Source organism: Lagopus leucura, unplaced genomic scaffold, assembly GCF_019238085.1.
Source record: "Lagopus leucura isolate 7727_CA_CO unplaced genomic scaffold, USGS_WTPT01 Super-Scaffold_100001, whole genome shotgun sequence".
Taxonomy (NCBI): domain Eukaryota; kingdom Metazoa; phylum Chordata; class Aves; order Galliformes; family Phasianidae; genus Lagopus; species Lagopus leucura.
In genome coordinates this window covers 35,177,586-35,199,930 of record NW_024962262.1, presented here as the reverse complement: position 1 = coordinate 35,199,930, position 22,345 = coordinate 35,177,586, and the positions used below count along the sequence as shown (strand labels likewise).

At 41.5% G+C, this 22,345-nt stretch overlaps 1 protein-coding gene across 13 annotated transcripts in view; it reads right to left on the bottom strand.

The window, feature by feature from the left end:
• MBNL2 (muscleblind like splicing regulator 2) overlaps nucleotides 1-22,345 on the bottom strand; it is a 104,466-nt gene that overhangs the window by 40,508 nt on the left and 41,613 nt on the right. The window contains exon 1 of one of the 13 annotated variants that reach the window (XM_042868370.1): nucleotides 15,058-15,148. The exons of the other annotated variants lie outside the window; for them this stretch is intronic. Within the exon in view, the coding sequence (XP_042724304.1) occupies nucleotides 15,058-15,141 (84 nt within the window). The 5' untranslated portion in view covers nucleotides 15,142-15,148. Of the gene's footprint in view, nucleotides 1-15,057; nucleotides 15,149-22,345 lie in introns of those variants that run through there. 13 annotated transcript variants of the gene reach the window in all.

Here is a 22,345-nt window from a genome sequence, read left to right as displayed (position 1 = left end):
TGAGAAGCATCAAATAATCAAATGAGATTAATAGACGTTGTTCCACTGTAGGACCACTTACAGAGAACAACGTCCAAAAAGTGTAGTTGACCCAAAAAGCAGAAGATAAGCAGACACTTTCCCTAGCCACTTCCATACAAGTCCACACTTCTTTTCTGGGAATTGGCTATCTTAATAACATCAGGGATAAATTTAAATTTCTAGCTTTTCTTGAAATTCGGCACACCTCAGATTTTTCTGTTTAGGGCGTAGGGAAAACAGAGCTGTTAGCAGGAAGGGTAATAAGACCTCTTCTTCAGAAGCAGTAGGATGTGAGATTTACTAGTGTGAATTATCTAGAGAATCAACAATTCAGACCAGCTTAAGAAACTCAAGCAAGAGGCAAGAAAGAACTTCCGACACCTCAGTAACTGAAGAGAAATCCTACCTTTTGTTCCTGGTGTTGAATAATACTTCGTTCCATCTATTTTGTATTAGGAAACAAAAGCAACAAAAAATAGCAAGCAGCAGAAAGCGGTTACATTTATCTCAAATAGTAGCTTACAGAATTAGGAGCTAAATCACGGTTATGAGAAAAGATAAGACACATTGGGATGTCTTATTACCTTATTTGAATGCTATATTCATCTAAGTACTAGAACATGAGATTGTGGTCTTGAGAGTGCTTATACCTTCTCAATGCTCTGTTGAAAGAGCAGATAATTACTCTTTTCCTTAAAACAGAATTGGTGACAACTAAATAAAATTCTAGGTTAATCTCATGTTAAAATATTGCCTATAGGTTTTCAAAGGCATATACCCAAGGCTTTCACACACACCAGACTTCCTTGCAATTGTTATACTGCATCTACATTTTTAGTATACACTGAGGTCCATGGCACCTTACTTCACCATTGTCATGAGTAGCTGTGTTGACCCCAACCTCTATTACATGATCATACGTAGTTTCTTTACACAACTTTCTTTCCCAGACAGTGAATAGGCAGCCAAACAGTATTTCTTGTAACCCTGACAGTCAACGGGCAGTAACACTTTAATACATATTCATCTCTCCCATCCTGAACGCAACATATTCATTTCCTTTTGGGCCTACCCACAAGAGTCATTCCATAGGATCACATCATGAATAGTTCCATACAAATTATTAATGGGTTTCTCAGTCTCCTTGTGAGATTACATAGTATTACTCCCACTCTACACAGAACAAACCAAGTCCAAATATGGTTAAAACAACAAGAAGTGCCTGCAACAACTTTTGACTGCAGATCTTGGTCCTCCTTTCCCTTTGCAGTTGTGCCCACTTGGCACACACTGATGCTTCCTGTACGACTCCTCCCAGTCTTCATTTTCAGAAGTACAGCCACTTAAGGGCTAATGGTGAGGGCACCAGTTTCAGAGACTTGCTCACTGAGGAGCCATGAAGGTCTGACCAGGAGACCATCTCCTCCCCTGGTGCCCCTACCAGTCTCATCTGGATGCAGGCCTCATTCCATCCACAGGTCAGTCCCTCTTCAGAAAACCATCTGTGCCACGCATGCACTCAGGCAAAAGCAAATGTATGCTGTCACTGCCTGAAAAACACATTGCCAGCATGTTTTCCTCAATTCTCACAGTGGCAAAGTACCACCATGCCTCAGCTCTTCCCTTCCTCTGTCTTTTCTCACCACTAATCTCCCCAAACTTTACTTCATCCCTTCCCTCTTATACATGTGTTTTACAACATCTGCATTGCTGAGAACCATGGCAAGCTGTTACCTGCTGCCTAGTGTCTGAGCCCACATGGAGCAAGCATGGGGACAGTTGTACTTAGTCCTCGAAACCCTGCACTGAAGCAAGCTCAGTGCACACAAAGCCTGTCTGATCTGGATGAAAACCAGGACAAAGCCTCTGCTAGGCATAAAGAGCAAGTTTTCACGCTTTACAAAATGACCAAATTTGGGTGAAATTTCAGAAAAATAGCATAAGGCAAATTACTGATATCAGAGCAACCCTTCTGCTGTGGGGATCTGAAATTTCAGCTGTGAACAATGAAAACTCAAATTTATTGTTGAAGCAATTTTAAGAAACACTTAAGGAACAAAATCAAGGTATTCACCTCAGCTGTTTCTCAAAAATGGTTGAAGTGTTTCACCAAAACTGCAAATAAACATCCTGAGTCATCTACTCATATGTTTCAGCCCAAAGGACTGCATTAAGGAGGTTACTCTATGGAAAGTGGTGGGCAAGGTTAAATCCAGGTGATGACAGCAGCACACCATTGGTAATAAATCTCTCACAAATGCTTCACTACCAAATCCAACCAAAAGCTGATGAGTGCATGCACTTCAAGCACCCACTGAAAAATAAAAATATTTAAACACAACCGTAAACAAGTCATTTTAAAAATGAAATCTGCTGTACTGTTTGTCCAGAAATACTTCAATACAAATAGTCATTATATGAGGGCAGCTCTGAAAGTAATGCCTCCTGCTTTATTCTGTTGGCCTTTGACATGAGAGACGGATGTTGGTGGTATGGCAGTAGAGGTTGAACCTTCCCACCAATACTCCATTATATGTTGCTGCTGTGTGAAAGCTGGCTGCAGAGGGGCAGTCTGACAGAATGGTGTCTGACATGGAAGGGCGTAGGAAGGAAAGGTGTGTCAATAATTGCTCAATTCAGGAAAAAAATAGCACCCACTAACATCTACTGAGACTTGGTGAATGTTTCTGGAGACCAACCAGTGGATGTGAGCACAGTGAGGTGGTGGGTGGTATGTTCCAGCTGAAGCAAGAGAGGGCTACCTTCGCTAGCGCAGATTTTGACAAGCATGGCATGCAGGCTCTTGTTCCCTGCTGCAAAAAAAGCACAGCTAATGACTGTTGAAAAAGAGTATTTTGTAGCTGAGAATTTGCTCTATCAAATAGTGTTATCATGTTCTTTGTATCTGCTGTTGTTTCCATGAAAAGAAATAGGAGGCATGACTTTCAGCTGGTATGTGTATCTCAGCTGACACACTCCACTGACACAATAAGGAGTTACCAAATTATGCTTTGAAGAACATAATGCCTATAAGCATGTAAGTGGCATTCCAAAGCAAACTCTTTGTTATATTTTAAGTTCCATCCAAGTGATTGTGTACTGGTGTAGAAAGTCTTTCCAGTGCCAAAACAAATGACGTATGCAAAAAGAAAGTCACGTCCATTTGACTTAAACAAGGACTTCACTGAGTTTTTTTCACACCCTAACTCTGAACAAGTAAAAGCAGTCCAACAAAGTACCAAGAGGCTATTATGAGACCTACCAGGAAATGTGCAAACCCACTTGGGTCAATGAATCACCTTGGTGATCGGTTATCCCACCCTTCCAAGTAAGGAGACAAGCAGGTTCTCCCTGTGCAGGTGGCAAGCCGATGGTTTTCAGTGCTTTTCTTCTGGAAGCCTGCACTGTTTTGCAGCAATCTCATCTGTTTCTCAGGAGAAATTGCCACTGGGTCCTAGATACTGTTCTCCAAACAGCAATCAGAGTAGCACATAATTTATGACTTTCGTTTCTGATAAAGCGCTTCCACTGCCTGCACTGCATCTGAGCAGCAATCACAAGATAAAGATTCCCTTCAAACATCTCTGTGTCAAAATGCTTTCTTTTGAGTGCCAAGGAAGAAGAGAGAGGATGCAAGCACAGCCAGGGTGCAGACAAGGTCTCTGTCACTGCTGTTTATGTCAAAGCTACAATGGTTAACGAATGAGAAACTCTAGGTGATGATTACACCGCCTGTGGCTGACAGACCTTCTTATCTGCTCTCGAGCAGGAGTGGGGAGAACCAGAGACTGGAAAACCTTCTCTGGATGAGGAGGGCAGCAACAACCAAGGCTTTAAAAGTGTACACAGCATGTGACAGTGATCTGTCACTACCCAGCCTGGTGGCATGGCCAAACCATGTTTTTCTCATTTGCTAGAGAATCATTCACCGCAGCTACACTGCGGTCAGAAAGGACCTCCGTTTAAATACTCTTTATAAATGTCAAAAGACTGAAGAACATACTAAACTAAACCTCCACAAATCAAAACAAAGTTTTATGGAAAAAAAATACATAGTGATCTCATGCTTTTCACAAGAGTGGTTCTTTCAGAGCCAGGAAACATTCAGTACTTGTTCCTGTATTCTATTTTTATTTGTCTGATACACACATCATAAAATAATTAAAATCACTACGGCACTTCAATTTTGATCTGAAGAGCATCCAAGTTAAAATGTAGTATGGTACGAAATGTTAATCACAGTTGAGACAATCACGACTCAGAATTTTCACAAAGCCTTTGTAATTGCAAACAGTCTGCAAAAGAAGTATTTAGGTGGCCAAATCAGCACTGGTTTTTGTGTGTTTTTTTTCTTTTTCCCATCCCGCTGCTTTCTGGTGAAGAAAAACTGTGATGGATGAGTACCATTCATCAGGGGAAATAGTCAAAATATGAGATCATTAACCAGAAGCTAGACAGGGTTTAGCCACCTCCCTTGTTTAATCACCAGGGATTCATTGTCTGGGTGGAGAGAAGGCGTAAGGGAGTTTGGACAATTTCATGAATTCAATGCTAACTTATGAAAAAGAAAAAAAAGGTTTTAACCAGGCCTGCTGCACTCAGCAACACCTACTGTAGGTTTTCTGCACAGCACAGAGACAGGTCTCAACAAATAGTGACTGTAGGAAGCATGGCATATGCAGCACTACAAGCTATCTTGCCATGTTAAGACAAAGACAATAGTCAGGCTTTCTTTAACAAATGTAATGTAAAACCACGCTCAGAAGATATAGCTCTTGATACAAGCAGTCATTTACCAACTACCAGCCATTTACAAGGCAGCCTACAAAGTCTTATTCCTCAGGCTATTAAACTCTCATGTTACAGTACTCGGTAATAAAACAATGAAAGCAAAAAGAAAAATCAACTTTCACATATATTTTCACATCTTCAAGCCAGCTGTGATGACACGTAAGTTGATTTATAGAGCTAAGTGTCATGATATCCACAAACACAGAATAGAAACTTAAAACTCATTAGGGACCTTCTGGAAGACCTATGAGCCACAAGGAGCATATTCATACAGAAAGAATAAAATTCTATTCCCAACTGCTGACAAACTGATAGCAAGCACACAGAGAGAAGATGTGGGTGTTTGGAAGGACTGCACTCATCTCATCTGTAGGCAAGTCACATACTAAAGAATGTGTGGATTATACATAGTTTACTCTGAAAGTAATGCCTTCTGTTTCTTTCCATGGAAACTACAGCAGATAGAGAACACAATAACAGTCTTTGATAGAGCAAAGTCTCAATGACAACACACCCTTTTTCAACAGTCACAGTATTAGCTGTGCATTTTTTTGCCAGCAATGAACAAGAACTTGTATGCCACGCTTGTCAAAATCTGCACCAGCAGAGGTGACCCACTGTTTCTGTTGCCACAGCTGAAATGCACCACCCACCGCCTTCCTGTGCTCCCATCCACTCGTTGGGCTCCATAACTGTTCAGCAAGCATTGATGAATGTCAGTGGGTGCCATTTTTTCTGCACTGAGGAATTCAATGACATCCCTTTGCTTCATACGCACTTCCATGTCAGATGCCGCTCTGTCAGACTGCCATCTGTCACACAGCAAAAAACTGTAACGGGGTATTGGTGGGGATGGGATGGGAATGTACTATTGCTCCAGTACCAGCAACATCTGCCTCTGACACTGTGAGCCAACATAACAAAGTAGGAAGCATTATTTTCAGAGCAGACCTCATATGTAGCCAGAGCAGCTACATATGTAAAGCAAGATTCTTATGAGTGTCTCCACACCTTTACAGATGTGACCTTTGACAAAGAGATGCTTTGGAGATGCATCCCAGGCACCTTGTCACTAGCTTCACAATTATTAAGCTCTGCTTGTTTTTGTAGCTACTTAGACACTTTGTAGCAGACTCATTAGAGGTAACTTGCTTTCCTACAGCAAGTGGACTACAGTAACCAATCACCATTCTCCTTCAGCAGAAAAGAACAGACTGCCAATGGGTAAAATATCTTTTGATGAATTTTAAATTGACATTAAGAATATAGCAACACTGTTTATGTTTTTAAAGAAAACGGTCTCCTCCAATAGATGTCACTTTGTCTTTTAATGTATTTCACTTTACCATCGCACACCAAAACCCACATTTTATCAGTATTTATCTGAGTTCTCCTCATCAGTGTTAGTCCCAGACTCAAAGTTTCAGGGAACAGAGAATGCCAAATTAGCTTTAAATGTCAACTCTGCCTTCAGAAGGAGAAACATTCCAAATTTTAAAGGTTCTAAGGTCTCAATAAAAGGTTCATCGTATGCGCAGCCGCCCACCATGCTGTAGACCACACTTTCTTAGTTTTCCCATGCTGTGATCCTGAGAACAATAAAGCAGAGACAGCAAAACATGGGGATGCATGCCTGAAGGACCTCCTTGGCCAGCTACATTTAACAAATAAGCATTCAGTTTTAACCAGTTAAGGAACATTTGATTAGCATATCACAGCAAAGCCAAAGGAAAGGTAAGAATTACGAAAAAACCTTCCCAAACATCAAACAGAAATGAAACAAGTTTAAAAATAGCATTGCCTGCAAGCAAACCATTTCTGGAATGCACTGGGGAGGCAAAGAAGAATCCCACAACAAAAGAGATTGCAAAAGCCAACCCAGTTTGACAAGTGGAATGACCAGTTTGGAGACTACAGTGAAACAATACAAAAACACCACGAAGGCTGATACAAAGGATTCTTCTCCGCATTCACCAAACAAAACCCCAACATAAAGGCCAATCACCAGGTAATTAAATATGGCTCTTGAGAAACAGAAGCCTTAGGGAGTTGTTAACTCATCGTGGACTCCTAGAATTAATGAGAAAGTGAAGGTCTCTCAGAGTAAAGCTGAACAATCTCAGATACATTTTAATATATTCAATTTGCTGTGAGAAGCAAGTGATATCAGAACAGAATCCTATACAAACCGCGCTAGACTGCAGTCGGGAAATGTTATGTTACTTGAGTAGCAGACAACATGTCTCATACCATCAAACAGCTGTCTGCCAATTTATCATGTACCTATGAAGACCTCTAAAAACATAGCTCTGATGCTTTAATCTACCTTTTATGACTGCTATTAAAAGCAAACTCATGCAAACACCAGACCCTAGATTAATAATGAAGTGTTTTTCTTATCTCTCTGACTGCAGCTAAGAGGACAACAACAGCCTTGCTATGACAGAAATGTGATCGTTATCCATGCTCTCCAATAGCCTAAAAAGCCCCATAAGATCCTTAATGCTGGTAAAGGACTAAGGGTAATCAAGCATTTGTCTGTCTGGGAATGAGAAATTCATTTTAGGACATTTCTCTGTGCCTATGCATGGCCCAAGTATACAGCATGGCTCACTGATCCAAGCAGTCAGTTGCCTACAAGGGACGTATGAGAGCCTAAGCTACTGGCTGCCACTCTACAGCAATACCCAGTACCTCCAGTTTCCATTTCCTCTTCTCAAAGTAGCTGCATCATTAGGGGTGAGATTATTGATGCTGCCAGCGCCCATCTCCAAGATCCTAATAGAAAAGATAGCAAAAACCCCAACTCAACCCAATCCCCTCCACCTTAACACTGGCAGATCCCACAAAACATGGGGTGAGCCAGCCCGAGCTTGTGTGTTCAAATAATTAGCTACATATAAGGACCTATTATTTAATGCTCTCCAGATAAACATCATCTTCCATTTGCCAAGGTAATTTATATACAAAGCAAACTGCATCCAATCTTTATTTTTGCTCACATTCACTAATAGAATAAGGGCAAATACTAACATTCATACATCTCTTTAGCTGTTCTAGAAGTTTAAATTCTTCACTGTTTAAAGCTAAAGCAAACACACATGCTAGCCTAAGATCAAAGTCCCTCAAGGAGAGTGGAGTCAGATATATATTGCTTGTTGGCTAGTTCACCATCACTGGCAAAAGGAAAACTGGTGTTCCAAGTACCACTGCTAGAAAATATTTAGGACAGATATTCCGCCAACTTTAACTCCTGAGCAACAAGTCAACAAAGCCCAGTTAACTTTAAATTTAAAAATGTGGGTCAAGGTTTCCAAACTTTCCAGCTCCTTTTAAAAATATAAATGAGAGTGCACAGTAAACCAAGTGAAAATTCACAAAGCAGTGTGAGAAAAACACTAACTGTGGAGAAAGCATTTCAATCAGATGACATTGTGCTTAATTGTATAATCAGTTCTGATAACTAAATGGTTAGAAGTACAGTAAAGGTAAATTAAAAGTCTAGCTGATGTCCAGATGTAGAATTTGGTTGAAAATTCTGTGAATTCAAATCCTAATCCCAAGAAAACATGTGGCCAAATAAGCAGATAGAGAAGATGAATGTTCTGGAATCACAAAAGACCTCAGTGCAAATTGAACAGTGTAAGACCATCTTCCAAAGTCCAGTGTCTGGGCTTTCTGCAACACACTACAGCACAACTTCAGGGGCACTTTAAGTAGAACAACAACAACAACAAAGGCATTATAAGGTAAGAGATTCCATATTTCTGTGTCTACACCTTAGAAAAACAGCAACAAAAGCAATATGGTAATTTTTTATTACGTTACATATTAAAAGGAATAAAATAGTCACGGATTGGCGTCAATTACAGTAAAAATACAGAAATTTTAGGAAGAATGTATGAAGAGTTATAGATGGTCTCTTAAAGTTTTGCTGACTGTCTACTAAAACATTTAACATCCAGAGTTTAGGATATTTATGGATTTTGGAAACCTCCCCAGTTCTCCCCTATTTGCTTTCCTGAGCAGTGGCAACAACAGCTACCAAGTCTCGGGCAGATTTTGTTCCCATCTGGTACCTCTCCCTCTGCAGTATGACCTGGGACATTTCCCTCCATTCCTGCTGCTGGAGTCCTCTGGCTGTTCTCAAGCACACAGGCTTTCTGCAAGTTGCACATTTCACTGCAACACACGGTGACTGACTGCACTCTGCAGAAGGCTACAATTAGAAACACTTGGGTAATTACCTAGATGAGCTGTTGTACACCTCTGAATCTGCCTTTTGTATTCTCAAGAACAAATTGCAGACTCCAATTCTTGAGAGCCCCCGCAGCTGCATGTAAGTAAATAAATAAAAATCACTTTTTCTGACAAATGATTCAGCGTTTAAGAAAATAAAAACAGCTGCACTGTGTTAGACCAAGGTCCATCCAGCCAGTATCCTGTTTCCAAAAGCAGTCAGCAGTGGATGCCTAGGGAGTAGTGTAAGAACAAGGAAACCATTTAATGATATATATTGAAAATATTTTTCACATATCCTTGATGGAAAACAGAGGTGGAATTTTGACAGAAGAGGGAGAAAAAACCTAAAGAAAACAAAGTCTGACACACACACCCTGTGCAAAAGCATGAAGCATTCCTTTCAAAATAAAAAGATAATTGAACAGAAGATAAATTTTATGATTTCCCTTTCCTTCCCTTTTTGCCCACAGGAGCAAGAGAAAAGCAGAATCTCACTTGATGTTCACAGAGACAGTGTATGCACATATTGGTGCACCTCAGTGACCAGACTTTTTGAGAACCTTTGACTATGAGTGTTAATGGCTTTTCTCTTGGGAAACGGTCCTTGCAGAAATGTACAGGTAGGCATTTACATCGTGATATCACAGCTGAGAGCTCTCAAGCTACTTAAATGAATGGATTTTCTCTTTTAAAAGTGCTCCATGAAGTATGTGCATCAGCTGGAGGGGAAGTCTGTTCCACTTAATTCCACAGGTAGTGGAACAACCATGGTCTGGTCTAGTATTAAATGGGGAGGTTGGTGGCCCTGCCTATGGCAAGGGGGTTGGAGATTCATGATTCTTAAGGTCCCTTCCAACCCGGGCCATTCTGTGATTCTATGATTTAGTCTGCATGCTAGAAACATGTCAATTGGGCTGAGTTTACAAAGGTGCAGAAAATGTGGGGACAGTGAAATGCCCCATGAAATCAACTGGAAGTTTATTACAGGCTTAGTGGGACACACAATCAGTCCCAGGAGAAGTCATCTGTGGAGACACAGGCTGGAGGGGCTATAAAGTCACAGATGCAGAAAGCAACTGCTTTGATTACACTGTTAAGCTTCATCTGTCCGGGACACCACATCTGTGTTTTTCAGAAGCTCCAGCTAAGCTAACGAAATGTGACGATGACTTTTTCTCTCATGGTGATTCTCTGCTTGCAGTGCTGTGTGTGCTTCTGACCACCAGCATTCAAAAAAGATGGATTTGGTCTGGAGCAGGCAGAGGCAAGGGCTGCCAAGGTGACTCAAGGAAAGGGAAGACTGTCTTACAAGCGGAGAAATAGAGCATAGCGGTTTTTTGGCTTAGTAAAACAAGGTCTGAGGAGGGATTTGACTGTCTGCAGTGAATGTCCTCGGAGGAGCTGGGATGATGGCAGGGATAATGGGAAGGAGCAATGCAATTGCTTAAGCTACAAAATAACAGTAGCATTCAATTAAACAGAGGTTAATACAGGAGTAAATAAATCCACACCGGAAAAGAGAAGGTGGTATACTGAGTAGAGAAGTTATAGGAAAATCTTGTGATGGAAGCAGAAAAACGCCTTCCAAACCCCCCACTCATTTTTAGGATGGAAATCAGTGACTGATTACTGAAGAGGCAACATGGTTGCAATAACAAATGGCACAGGAAGGTCTGATTTACACAGCTCCCTCAAAACCATATTTCCAACCTGTCATTAATACAGTAAGTATTTGTAGGAGTGGTGCCAGGGATCCAGAAGCAGGAGCCCTTGCTCAATAGAGTTAAGCAAAGCGCCGGTCATGAAACACTTTACCCGGTTGCTTACGGGAAAACCCTGGCTGAGAAGCAGGTGAGGCCAGGTAAACTGAATGTTATATCACAGTAGTTGATATCTACTAAAAATATAAATAAACTATCCACATTAATGGTTTTTTGAGCCTCTGATTTCACACTGAAAAGCTACATTGGAGATAAAGATTAAAAATGGCAAGGAAGGAACCCACTCAGTTGTTACTTTCTGTCTTTCAAATAATAGAATTTACAGCTATAGGAAACCTCAACAAAGGATTACAATTCTCCACTCAGATGCTAAGACAAGATTACATCAAGCTTCAGTAGATACCCTAATATGAAAACAAAAATACAGAATGCTTGACAGGTTTTGAGAATCTCTGGCTTGCAATGCTTTTAAAAAAGCTGGAAACAGCTCCTTTATGGGAACCTCCTGCAGAGCAAGTCGGGCTACATGGTCATTTGTGCAGCACCAGGCTGTTAGTGTGGCTATGGGGCTGCTGGGCAATGCCTCTCACATCAGAGGCTCCGCAGGCTGCCTGCCTCCATTTTGGGAAGCCTGCATCTAAACGCCCAGGTCAACAACTCAGAAGGGAGACACCTTAGGTACTATGTCTAGGGAATATTCTCCATCAACATCAGCATCCCAACCTCCATTTCAACTACCACATTCCTAGAGGTAGACAAAGGTCCCTTCTCTAAGCTGGAGAAGCAACCACCAAAGCTCTTACTTCCTCTTAATTCTATTGCTTCAAACTAATTTAGTGTCAGGAACCCACAGGTAAACTGCTTTTGTGCAGCAGGAGTGACGTGCATTCTAGATCTACCAACTCTAACGCACAGAACATGTTAGATGTTCTGTATACGTGTGTATATATCTATCTATCTAGGTGTTTGACACATCCACAGACTCCCATGTGACCAGTAAGATGCACTACAGACATAGCCACTCCTAGATATTTCAAAATGTTATAGTTTCACCCATGAGTACTGACGGGTGTGATCTGTATTTCCAAGACTTGTAACTATTTATAACTTTGTACTTACAATGCCTCTTCTGTGAACAAAAAAGTCTGTGGTTTTTTTCCAGCTATGTCCATTATTGTTATCACTCCCTTTTAACCTTGAACGGTTTCTACTTCTAAAAGCCAAAGAGGTAAGTAAAAAAATCAACAGAGCTACATCTCTTTTACAAAAGGGAAAACAAAGGCATGAAGGTATTAAACGATTTGCGTCAAACAGCAGCACAACATGTCAAAAGCTGACATTTAAAGAAACATAATTCCCAAGGTTATCTGCTATCCAGAAGAGATCTGCTATGAAGTGAGTCGTCTCTGTAAACTGCAGATCCAAGACTGTCCCTACCCCAGCTCAAAAAAGGCAGACAAATATTCTGGACACAGACATTTGCTTAAACATAAAGATCCATATCTTAAAAAGATTCTGATTCCTCACTCACTAAGTTTAAGATCAGTGCAAAACATGGCCATACCAACAGCAGATCTGAAACTAAGAAAATGCTTTAAAAATACTGTAAATTTTACACAGACATTAACAGAGGTCTGCAATGCATCACCAGACAAATGCTGCCGTGTAAAGAAAACAAGAAGAAATCACTTTAGGAAATTATAATCAAATAAAATGTTAAAGTTACTGCAATTATACTGATAAATTATGGATATCTATTTAAACCAGGGTCTTAACTGCATTCAGTATGCACATAAAAATGCAAAGTCATATGAAAGTACATATCAAAGCAATCAGTTTTTATAGTGATCCTGCAGATACCATAACAGAAAGCTTCAGCCCTGCCTTCAAATCATTTCAGGTCTATTTTAATTTTTCTTTATCTAAACAACAAATTTTTATTCTGCATGATGCTGATTTCCCAGTGGGTTGAATTAAGTACCTGAACCAAAGAACATGCAGTAGCATCACAATATACTCTCAACTTCAGCATTCCTGTGCTCCCCATGTCTGCTAGTTCTTACCCTCATAACAAAAAGCACATACTTTAGGGGAAAGTTCTTTCACTCCTCATGCAACAGCAGCACACAGTCCTACAGGCAGCTTTCCCCTTTCTACGTACTTCTGTTATTCTTACAAATGCTGCTGAAAAATCAGCAGTGTTTTGCACAAGGTGTTGTCCCCTCTATGTACCCTCATGCCACACAGAGCGATGCATCAAACCGACGTTAGGGCTCAGCACAGCCTAAGCTGGGGCAGAGCTGCTTTGGCCATGTCACTCTCCTCCTCTGGGCTGCTCTGTTCAGATCTCATCTCAGGTGATATAGCTGTCTGCAATCACAAGCACGCTGGGATCGACAAAAAATGCTAGGTATATCACTTAATTAACTTCTGTTGAACTGAGCTAAAAATCAATTTACCATCAATTCTCTATGGCCTCTGAAGAAGCAACGTATTTATTAACTTACTGCACTACCTTTCCATTTGATATTTCCAAGTCTATATCAATAAGTAAACACACTAAACAGAATCTGGACACATATATTGTATGAATTAACTTGCTACCTAATTAGGTAATGACAGCATTTCTCATTTCACATAACAAACCTGCTGCCTATTTTCGCACCCCCCATTTTCATGTGCATCACCAAATCAAAGCACACCATGATACTATTGACTCAGATCACAGCAGACCTTTTTGCAACATCCAGGGTTGAAAGAAAAATAACTACATAGAAAGAAGAGCCATATTCAAATAACTAATAATAAACTCCCTTGCTCATTAAACACATTACATATATCGTAACAGCTGGCATGCTGAAATATCCAATAAAGGAAAACCTGCTTATAGCATTGTTGGTGCTTCAGGGAAAGCTGGCTAAATGTATTTTTTATAATAGTACTTGTTTAAAAGACCATCTGTGCATGGAACAGTAAGCACTTAGCTGTACCGCAAAAATACCAAGTTTGAGGGAAGAAAAAAGACACACAAATAGTTCCTAGGCCAGCCCTAAGTAATGCCAAAGACCAGCCTATTCCTGCTCTGGGACACAGGAAAAGGTGTGGAGATCTAAAAATGAGATGTAAAGTGCTCAGGACCAAATGGCATACGGTACTTCTATGAAGAACTGCTACCTCTGCTCCCAGGACATTTCATTCTTTCTGCATCCAGTGGTTGCCTGAAGTAAAGCTGCACAAAGAAATCAAGCAGTAGAGATGGTCACTTCAAACCCCCCTCCTTCCAGAAAAGCTCTAACCACGAAGTCTATAGAGCTGCACCTTATTTTGCTTTCTCTTGCTGCCTTTTACAAATTTGTTGTTCCTGCACACTAGCCAGCTTCAGAAAGGGGCGTTGATGCTGACCCCCACCTACCACCAGGGATCCTCTTGTTGCCTTGTATACCCATCTAAAATGAGACCTAAGTCTGTATTGCTAATGGAAATTTCCTTCTTGCTGAAGAATAAGAAGTAATGGCAAGTCCCAATGACTCAATAAGATAAATCTGATATTTGAAAAGGTCAAGGAAGGAAAATACCATGAGAACTACACTTGAAAAGTAAGTTGAGGCTAAAGATTAGAAGCTGTTGCAGAGGACTCCATGCAGCTGCTTCCCAGTAAAAAGACTGTATTTAAACAGACAGCTCTGTGAGCACTGGGACAAACCAAGGTGGGGATTTTACACGTTTGATGGCAAATCCCCAACCTGACTTCCATGTGGTTAACTGAGTTTTAAGAGTCTCCTGTACTCTCTGGGAACAAGAAGTAAGCTCCAACCAACACCTTTTCTTTCATTTGGGAGGGTCTGTAAGTCTCTCTCTCTTTCTCCCCCTTTCTTTTTGGCTCCTTATTTTCACAAAACTCGTAGGAACTTAATTATCCTTGAGACTACAATCTCTTTGTCAAACTTGGCTGAATTTGGCCAGTGGGTTCAAAAGTGAAGGGGGAGGAGGGAAAGAGGGGCAGTTTGATCGCATAAGCCTCATTTCCTCAAGAATCCAGGCTACAAACAATTATAGCCAGAAGGTTCAATTAAAGAAAGGGAACCGCAGAGTTTCCCTGCACTTCTAACACAGACCGGTTCATGCATACTAATCAGCCAATGCTGCTCTCAGTGAAGTAATGAGTGCTTTGCAGCAAATTAATGTTTGTATTGATTTATACTGTAGACTGTTGCAGGCTGGAACTTCAGAGCATAAACACGTTCAATACACACCACAAAATCACCTTCATACAAATACTGACCTTTACAGATGCACACAGATGCTGCATCTCCATATCTATATCCGCATACCTCAATCTCTGCACATGCAAATCCCATGTCTTCATTTCTAGTAACACTGGCACACTCATATTGACTAGCACTAGGAAGCACAAAGGTAAGATGCATTTTAGGGAGCAGTAAGCATTTTTGTGACACTATCAAATCCGCTAACTTAGGAAAATTGTCACTAACATAGTCTTCGTAAAGCAAATAGTTTCTCTTTGTTTTATATTACAAGTCAGCTATGTGTTGCTACATCTGATGGTACTTGACACATGGTCACATCTGTGATAAATGTGAAGTGATGGAGAATTATGCTCCCAGGGAGTAGAGTTTGGTTTTTCAAACTTTCTTGGTTTTTCAAACGCGTAGACCATGTCCTAGTTAATTTCTAGTTTTAAAATCTTCATTAAGGAGAAGTCGATTTAAATTTGCAAAAGATTGCCCATCTTATTTTTAAATGGACTGAGTTCACTGTCATAACATCCCTATGCCTAGAAAGATTTTCCTTCTTGTCACAGATAGCAGAAGAGACTAGTTACATGGGTTGCATTTATTTCAAGTTAATGAGTTTAAATTAGCTGATAACATTACTAATGGTGAACTGTAAGTACGTGCTGAAATTTTTCCTCCCATGCTTGCTTTGCCTGCCAACATTCTGCTACAGAACACATTTTTTTTCTGGCCTTAGCCTATATCCCAATTTTCCTTTCAGCCAGGTCACCACTGAGACAAATGCACTGTACATCACAGAATCACAGAATGGCCATGGTTGGAAGGGACCTCAAGGATCGTGAATCTCCAACCTCCCTGCCACATGCAGGGCCACCAACCTCCCCATTTAATACTAGACCAGGCTGCCCGGGGCCCCATCCAACCTGGCCTTGAACACCTCCAGGGACGGGGCATCCACAACCTCTCTGGGCAGCCTGTTCCAGCACCTCACCACTCTCTGTAAAGACCTTCCCTCTGACATCCAACCTAAATCTTCCCTCCCTCAACTTAAAACCATTTCCCAGCATTTCCCATTTATGTCTTTTTACTCAAGGCAATCAGCATCACAATCTCAAGTTAGTAGAGCAGCTAATGCTGCCTCCTGAGAAGGGTTTCAGTCAGTTGCCATAGAGAAGTCAGCAGAACCATTTGGAGCACACTGAGACATTCCAGACTTCTGCGCAGTGCCAACAGATATGACACACTCTTCTGACATGTCACTGGAAAGCCATCAAGAACACTCTAGGGCATCTCAAATAGCATGAGGTTCCCCTGTTGTGGCCAAAAACCAAACCCAAAGATCTAGTCCTTTCCATTGCAAATAAGTATACATTAATTTTATAGTGATGGCCTGATCTAGAAAGGGATCTTAGAATAAAGGGCATTAAATGTCTCTAAAAATTCACATCTGGCTAGGAAAGCTGCTTATGTGAAATCATTTACTTGGCTGAGGGTGGGTGCTGGTGGAACCGTTCAAGAGCAGCCACTGTGGCTTAGTCTAGCGTCTGACATGCTGGATTTTCATTTTTGGCTCGCTTTGAACCAACAGAAGAGGTCCTAGCAGCTTCATTCACAGCTTAGCCAAGCAGTTCTTTTGGCTATTACTTATCTACACAGTTACCACCAGACAGTAAGACAACACATAAAATGGTACATGAACCTATTAAGAGAAGCATCCTTGTAGAATGCTCAACTCAAGGCCCCAGCTGAATTTCAAATAAAAGTAAATAAATTAGTGTTTTACAGAGTTCAGAAACTGTCTATCCTATGGCACATGGAAGTGAGGTAGAAGCAGCAGAGCTGATGGGCTGCTAGCCCAAGCCATCCATCCAGCTGCAAGGACAGAGCACATGGATTCCCTCTCATTAAAACCAATTGAATCTGAGGGGAAGTAAGGACTGAAAAGTTGGAATGCCTCATGAAAAAGGGTGTAACTCCAATACAGTGATGCTACAAAGCCATCTTTCAGTTAGTAGCATGGCACTGCACAGGATACTGGTGTATAGCAATGCTTGAGCTTGTAGGTTCACAGCTGCCAACACGAAGCAGGATGGCCCCACTGGCACGTTAAGTCATCGGTGCTTCACTGATGCAGCTACCTCTGTCACACATCCATACTGTTTTCCACTGGACATCTACTTCCTTCACTGCTCAATGATTTGCCTTTTTAAGCACTGGGGCCTTCAGACTTTGAGAAAATTGTTCATAACACCTTGCCCTATGGCTCATGGACAAAGTAGATGAGACGACTGGTTTTTTTTTCACCATTACTATTTTTTTCCTTGCTTTGGCCAAGACCTTGCAGGAATCTAATCCCAGGTGTCACAATATGCTCTCAGCCACCAGAAACAACATATTGTTGTGGAAAAAAACAGTCACACATGATTTCCTCTTGAATTTCAGTTGTGGGACTGATGCCTCACACCAGCCTTTCAACACTAAGTTCCAACATCTCTAAAATGATAACAGCTTTCCTTTTTTTTTTTGCAGTGGGTTTCCAATGCAATCCACCTCCTCAGAAGCAAGGTGCCAGTCTTTGTGTGAGATGTGAGTTAGGAGAGAGGGATGGCTGTCAAGTGGACTTGGAGATAAATAGTTTTGTCCAATCTTTTGCTATTAAACTTATCTTTCCAGTCTTGTGGAAGTCTTTAACAGGAACATAGGTCTACCAGGCTTTTACATCAGGAAGCTCCCCGCATCTGACCACAACCCTGTATTTTGTATTGATAAAGCACTCCAAGTGTAACAGCTTGGGAAGAACAGCTGACTCCTGAGCTGAGAGAAAGCTGCATTCTGTGGGCCAAGAGAAAAAAAAAAAAAAAGAGAGAGTAGGTGGGAAGACCTGGAGAGAGCAAGCCTGCAGGAACAGTGACCTGAGTTAATAAGGAGTGTGGGGGAGGAGTGGGCAGCGAGCAATTGCTCTTGTGTTCAAAATCCTAGTGATGGGATGAGTCAGAGACTGATTGAATTATGCCTTCACTACACCCACAGACCAGTTATTATAAAGCTTAGGGGAGCACGGGTTGGTGCAGCAACAATAACTGCACGGAGAATTAGTGGGTATATGAAGGACCCCCAAGAGCATGAGAATCTGAAGAACATCTGCCCTTCCACACAATGTTTCCTGCAGCTCTTACCAGTCTGCCTACTTGCTCCTGGTCATGCAGGCTGAGATTGAAAACTGAATGGCAGCTGTGCCTGAGATAAACGGGTATGGCAAACTACCTGGACATATTCTTTGTCAGCCTTTGCTGGGGCTTCCAGAAAAAGCAAGCTCCAGGAATTAACTCAAGCCAGCACGGTCAGCAACCAGGAATTACGAAGAGAGTAATGTGGGTCCCTCAGGAAAACGTGATTCACTGAACAAGAAGATATATTTGTACTACATCCTTCAGCTACTGTTCTTTAACTGCCTTTTCCTTCAACCTTTATTGTTTCTGTTGCTCATTCTCCTCCCCAGGCCATAGGACCTGCTCAGCAAGTTCTACCACAGTGAAAGCTGCCAGTAAACACTCACTAGCTCATGCGGGTGGCAAAAACAGGCCCAAGGAGGCACAAGCTGTTGCAACTGGTCTCCCAGATACAAAAGGCTTCTGCTCTGATCACAGCAAAGCTCAATGATGACCAGGGAAGTTCCCACACCCTCAGAGCAAATGAGGGTCTGGGTAGCTCAGTTATCAAACAGCCCAACTGGGTTGATATCAACTGATATCAAATTAAAGCAAAGTGCTGGACTTCAGCAGCTCTGCTGGTAACACAGGGTAATAGTGATGGTCTGGATAACTTCACGCTCACAGTACTGTTGCTATGAGAGACAAACAAAGAAACAAAACAAGGCCCGAAGGAAACACCTGTTCTTTCTACAAGACAACACTGCCTACACAGGGAACTGGTTCAGCTTCTGTGTTTTTCACAGCTCCAGTTTGAGGGCAAAACTCTCGCTCCAGAAGCGCCGGTAACAGGTCAGGATTTCCTCCATTCTAGCCACTGTGCTGCTGCTGTCATGCAGGCTTGGGCTTCAGCCTGTACAGGTCCTGTGTTAGCCATGGGCGGCAACAGTGCAGGGCTGTGCCTCTGGACTTTGCTCTGAAGCAGAGGAGAAACCTTCTTCTTCTTCAAGAGGCAAAATCCGGCGAAGGACAGGGCCCATGCTGCAGTGAATGACTGTCCAGCCAAGTTCATGAGTTTTTAAGTGTGTCTGCACAATGCTTCAACTTGTTGGTTTTTGACTATACCTTTAGGTAAGCCAGCACAGCTTGCATGGAGACAGCTAGGTGAATGTAGGGGAGGGAGGCAAACAGAAAAAAAAAAGGTTTCAAGGAAGTTGTAGGTGTTGGGAGGAGTAAAGGAATTAAAACTGGAGTATAAAAACAGAGGGTTTTGCAGAAAACAAATAAGAACAATGACTGACAAGGCAGGAATAACTGTGAGTACCTGAACACAGAGATAGAGTACCTTCAAAAAGATATTTTCCTTTCTTAAACTCCACTGAACCTTAATTTACACCAGATTTGAATGCAGTTCTTTTCCTCTCCTTTGGATCATCTCTAACAAGTTAAGTGGATGAATGACTGATTACTTGAACAAAGACAAAAAGACAACACAGTTAGGTGTGGCAGAAAATAGGACTGGATGCAACCATCTCTTTCAGCAGCAGCTCTCAGTTACGTGGGTAGGGTGCAACACAAAGCTATACCTACATTCTCAGGAAAAACAGCAACATAATCAGATGCAAAATCTGAACTTTATCTTGAGCCACAAGCCTAAAAAAAAAAAAAAAAAGCAGGGTCTTTGCAACTGTATTTTCAGGGGCAAGATTTTAAGTTACGTATTTACTCTCAAAATACTACCTTTGAATTCACTTTAGAGATGCATACCCTCTCCAGAGGGAAGCTAGAGGAAAAAAAATAAAACAGATTTATCCTGAGGATAATTCCTAGCAAGTTCTCTTCTGCTGCTGCAGTATGAGACCTAGGAGGTATCAAATGAAACCAAGAGGTTTGCAATGAACGGCAGATCATTTGCTGCAGCTCTGCGTAATGAAGTTGTGCAAGCCCTTGCTGCAGCATGTTGTGTGTGCTGAAGATATATGTGGTTCAACAAACAGCAGGACAAATCCAGGGGAAAGATGTTAAGCAAGAAGTATTAAGTACAGGCAGATCGTATCTGGCTCTCAAAGTCCCTGAGCAGCAGACCAATGGCAGCTACAAGGGCACTCCAGGAGGCCATTACATGCTTGTATGCCTCCTCTTAAACTTACACTACTGGCCCTTCCACATCACTAAACAAGGCTTTGGTCTGACCCAAGGTGGCCATGGCTATTCTGAACACGGAGGGAGCCCACAGTTACTTCTCAGTAAGCTAAAACTGGCCTTGATTTACAGTTTCACTTCATGCCCACACTTTTCTGCAATTCAGAGACAGGAAAGCTTCTACCAGGTGCTGCCAGACTACCTGTAACTTGTTCACATGTGGTTTTACTTTTAAAAAGCATAATAAGAAGTGACACGACTGAACCCATTGTTTTGCCTTTTACATGGATAATGCATGAAGAGAGGGGACCAGGGTTCTGAATCCTCACCTGAACAGTTTTAGGCTGCAAATTCCACATGCCCAGATCCTAAACTTACTCCATCCAACTGAAATTAGGTCACTGTGCAGCAAAGCTGGCTGAATTCACGGGCCCCAAAGGAACAAACGATGCTGTCACCCAGGAGAAATGAGTTTGCTCATTTCAGTCATTCTTCCCTTGTTGCCACCAGCTGTAGGCACAGCCCTTGAACTCACCTTGTCTTTGAACAGCGTCACACCACATAACTGTGAGTTTTAATTGTGCCAGTTAAAACACTGTGACTGCTCATTTACATGCTCTCTGGTACGGACAAAACCAGCCAGTCACTCGTGTCCATGGCACGCACCTACAATCTGTCCAGATTGCCTCAACTGCAAAGTGAGAACAGGTATCATCTACCCCACTGTGTGATAAGATCCCGATTCTTTAACATTTATAAAGCATTTAGAGATCCCTAAAAGAATTGCATAAATGCAAATGGCTAGCTGGTGCATCCTAACTGTGAGATCACTCCCTTACAGACAGCCTGCTCAGTTTACAAAGACTTTTTCCCTCCTTTTTCTAAATAAAGCCAAGTCCTTCTTACACAGATTCTTTTCAGTTTCAGATATTTCAACAAAGTAGATAGTCCTAAAATTTCTTTTTTTCCTGGAACCCTTTTAACTTGGTAAACAGTCTACTGTGTACAGTGTTCAATTACCTTTTATTCTGTAGTGCCAAATGAGACCAGATAGGCATGTTCTTAAAAGGCTTTCATGAAAATGCAAATGAACAGTTCACACTAGTCTGCTGGCTCAGTAAATAGAACAGCTCAATGTATTTAGACACTAGTAAATAGATTAGAAAAAAATACAAAAAAATGCAACTCTAGCCGTAAAAGTGCTTTCATTTTCTTGTTGCCACCATAAAATTTGCAGTGACAGTATCTTTAAGATATCTCCTCTGTTGTCTATAGTAGCTTAGACAGTGTATCCTTCTAGTAGTTGGCAGAAAAGTTATAAATCTGAGTCAAGAGAATTCAGACTGTAATTTAAAAGCTAGACTTGCCTGAGAACACAAGAGTCTGCTCCTGCTGAAATGCACATGAACATTTTTTTACCTGCCAAGCTTCTCCCCTCTTTCTCTCATAGGCATTACTATTCATTTTAATGTTTTATTATTACTATTTTTTAAATACAGCACAGTTCTGCATGTTCTCGTCCCTAGAGATTATATTATATATTAATATTCCTCTTAAAGGATTTTGTTCTTTACCACTAGCAGGACAAGTAAGTCTTTAAAACAGGTTTGCTTGCTTGCAATGTTGAACTTGGAGGTCTCTGCATGTGATATATGAAGTGTTACATATCCAGGTTCTTCACTTTTGAAGATTTAAGCTGCTCGAACTGAGCAAGAATATGAAAACACAAACAGAGGAGTTCCTGAAATTGAAACTTCCCCTTAAATAGGCCTCATCACAAGACCCAAAATCACTGCAGCATCCAAAGGGAAGCAACAGTCCCAGAAAGGCTTCAGTATGGTTTAAGGCAGCAGACAAGGCTCTGACTGGCAGAGCTTCTTCAGTAGCTCGCTGCTTTCCTGTCCACTGGCAAAGGCTCTGGGCTTCGTCATGTAAATATGCCTTAATCCATGTCAGCCACAGGCAACTGGATTAGCTGGGAGCCACTTTCATCCGGATGTTAAGCTAGTGGGAGCCACTTGCC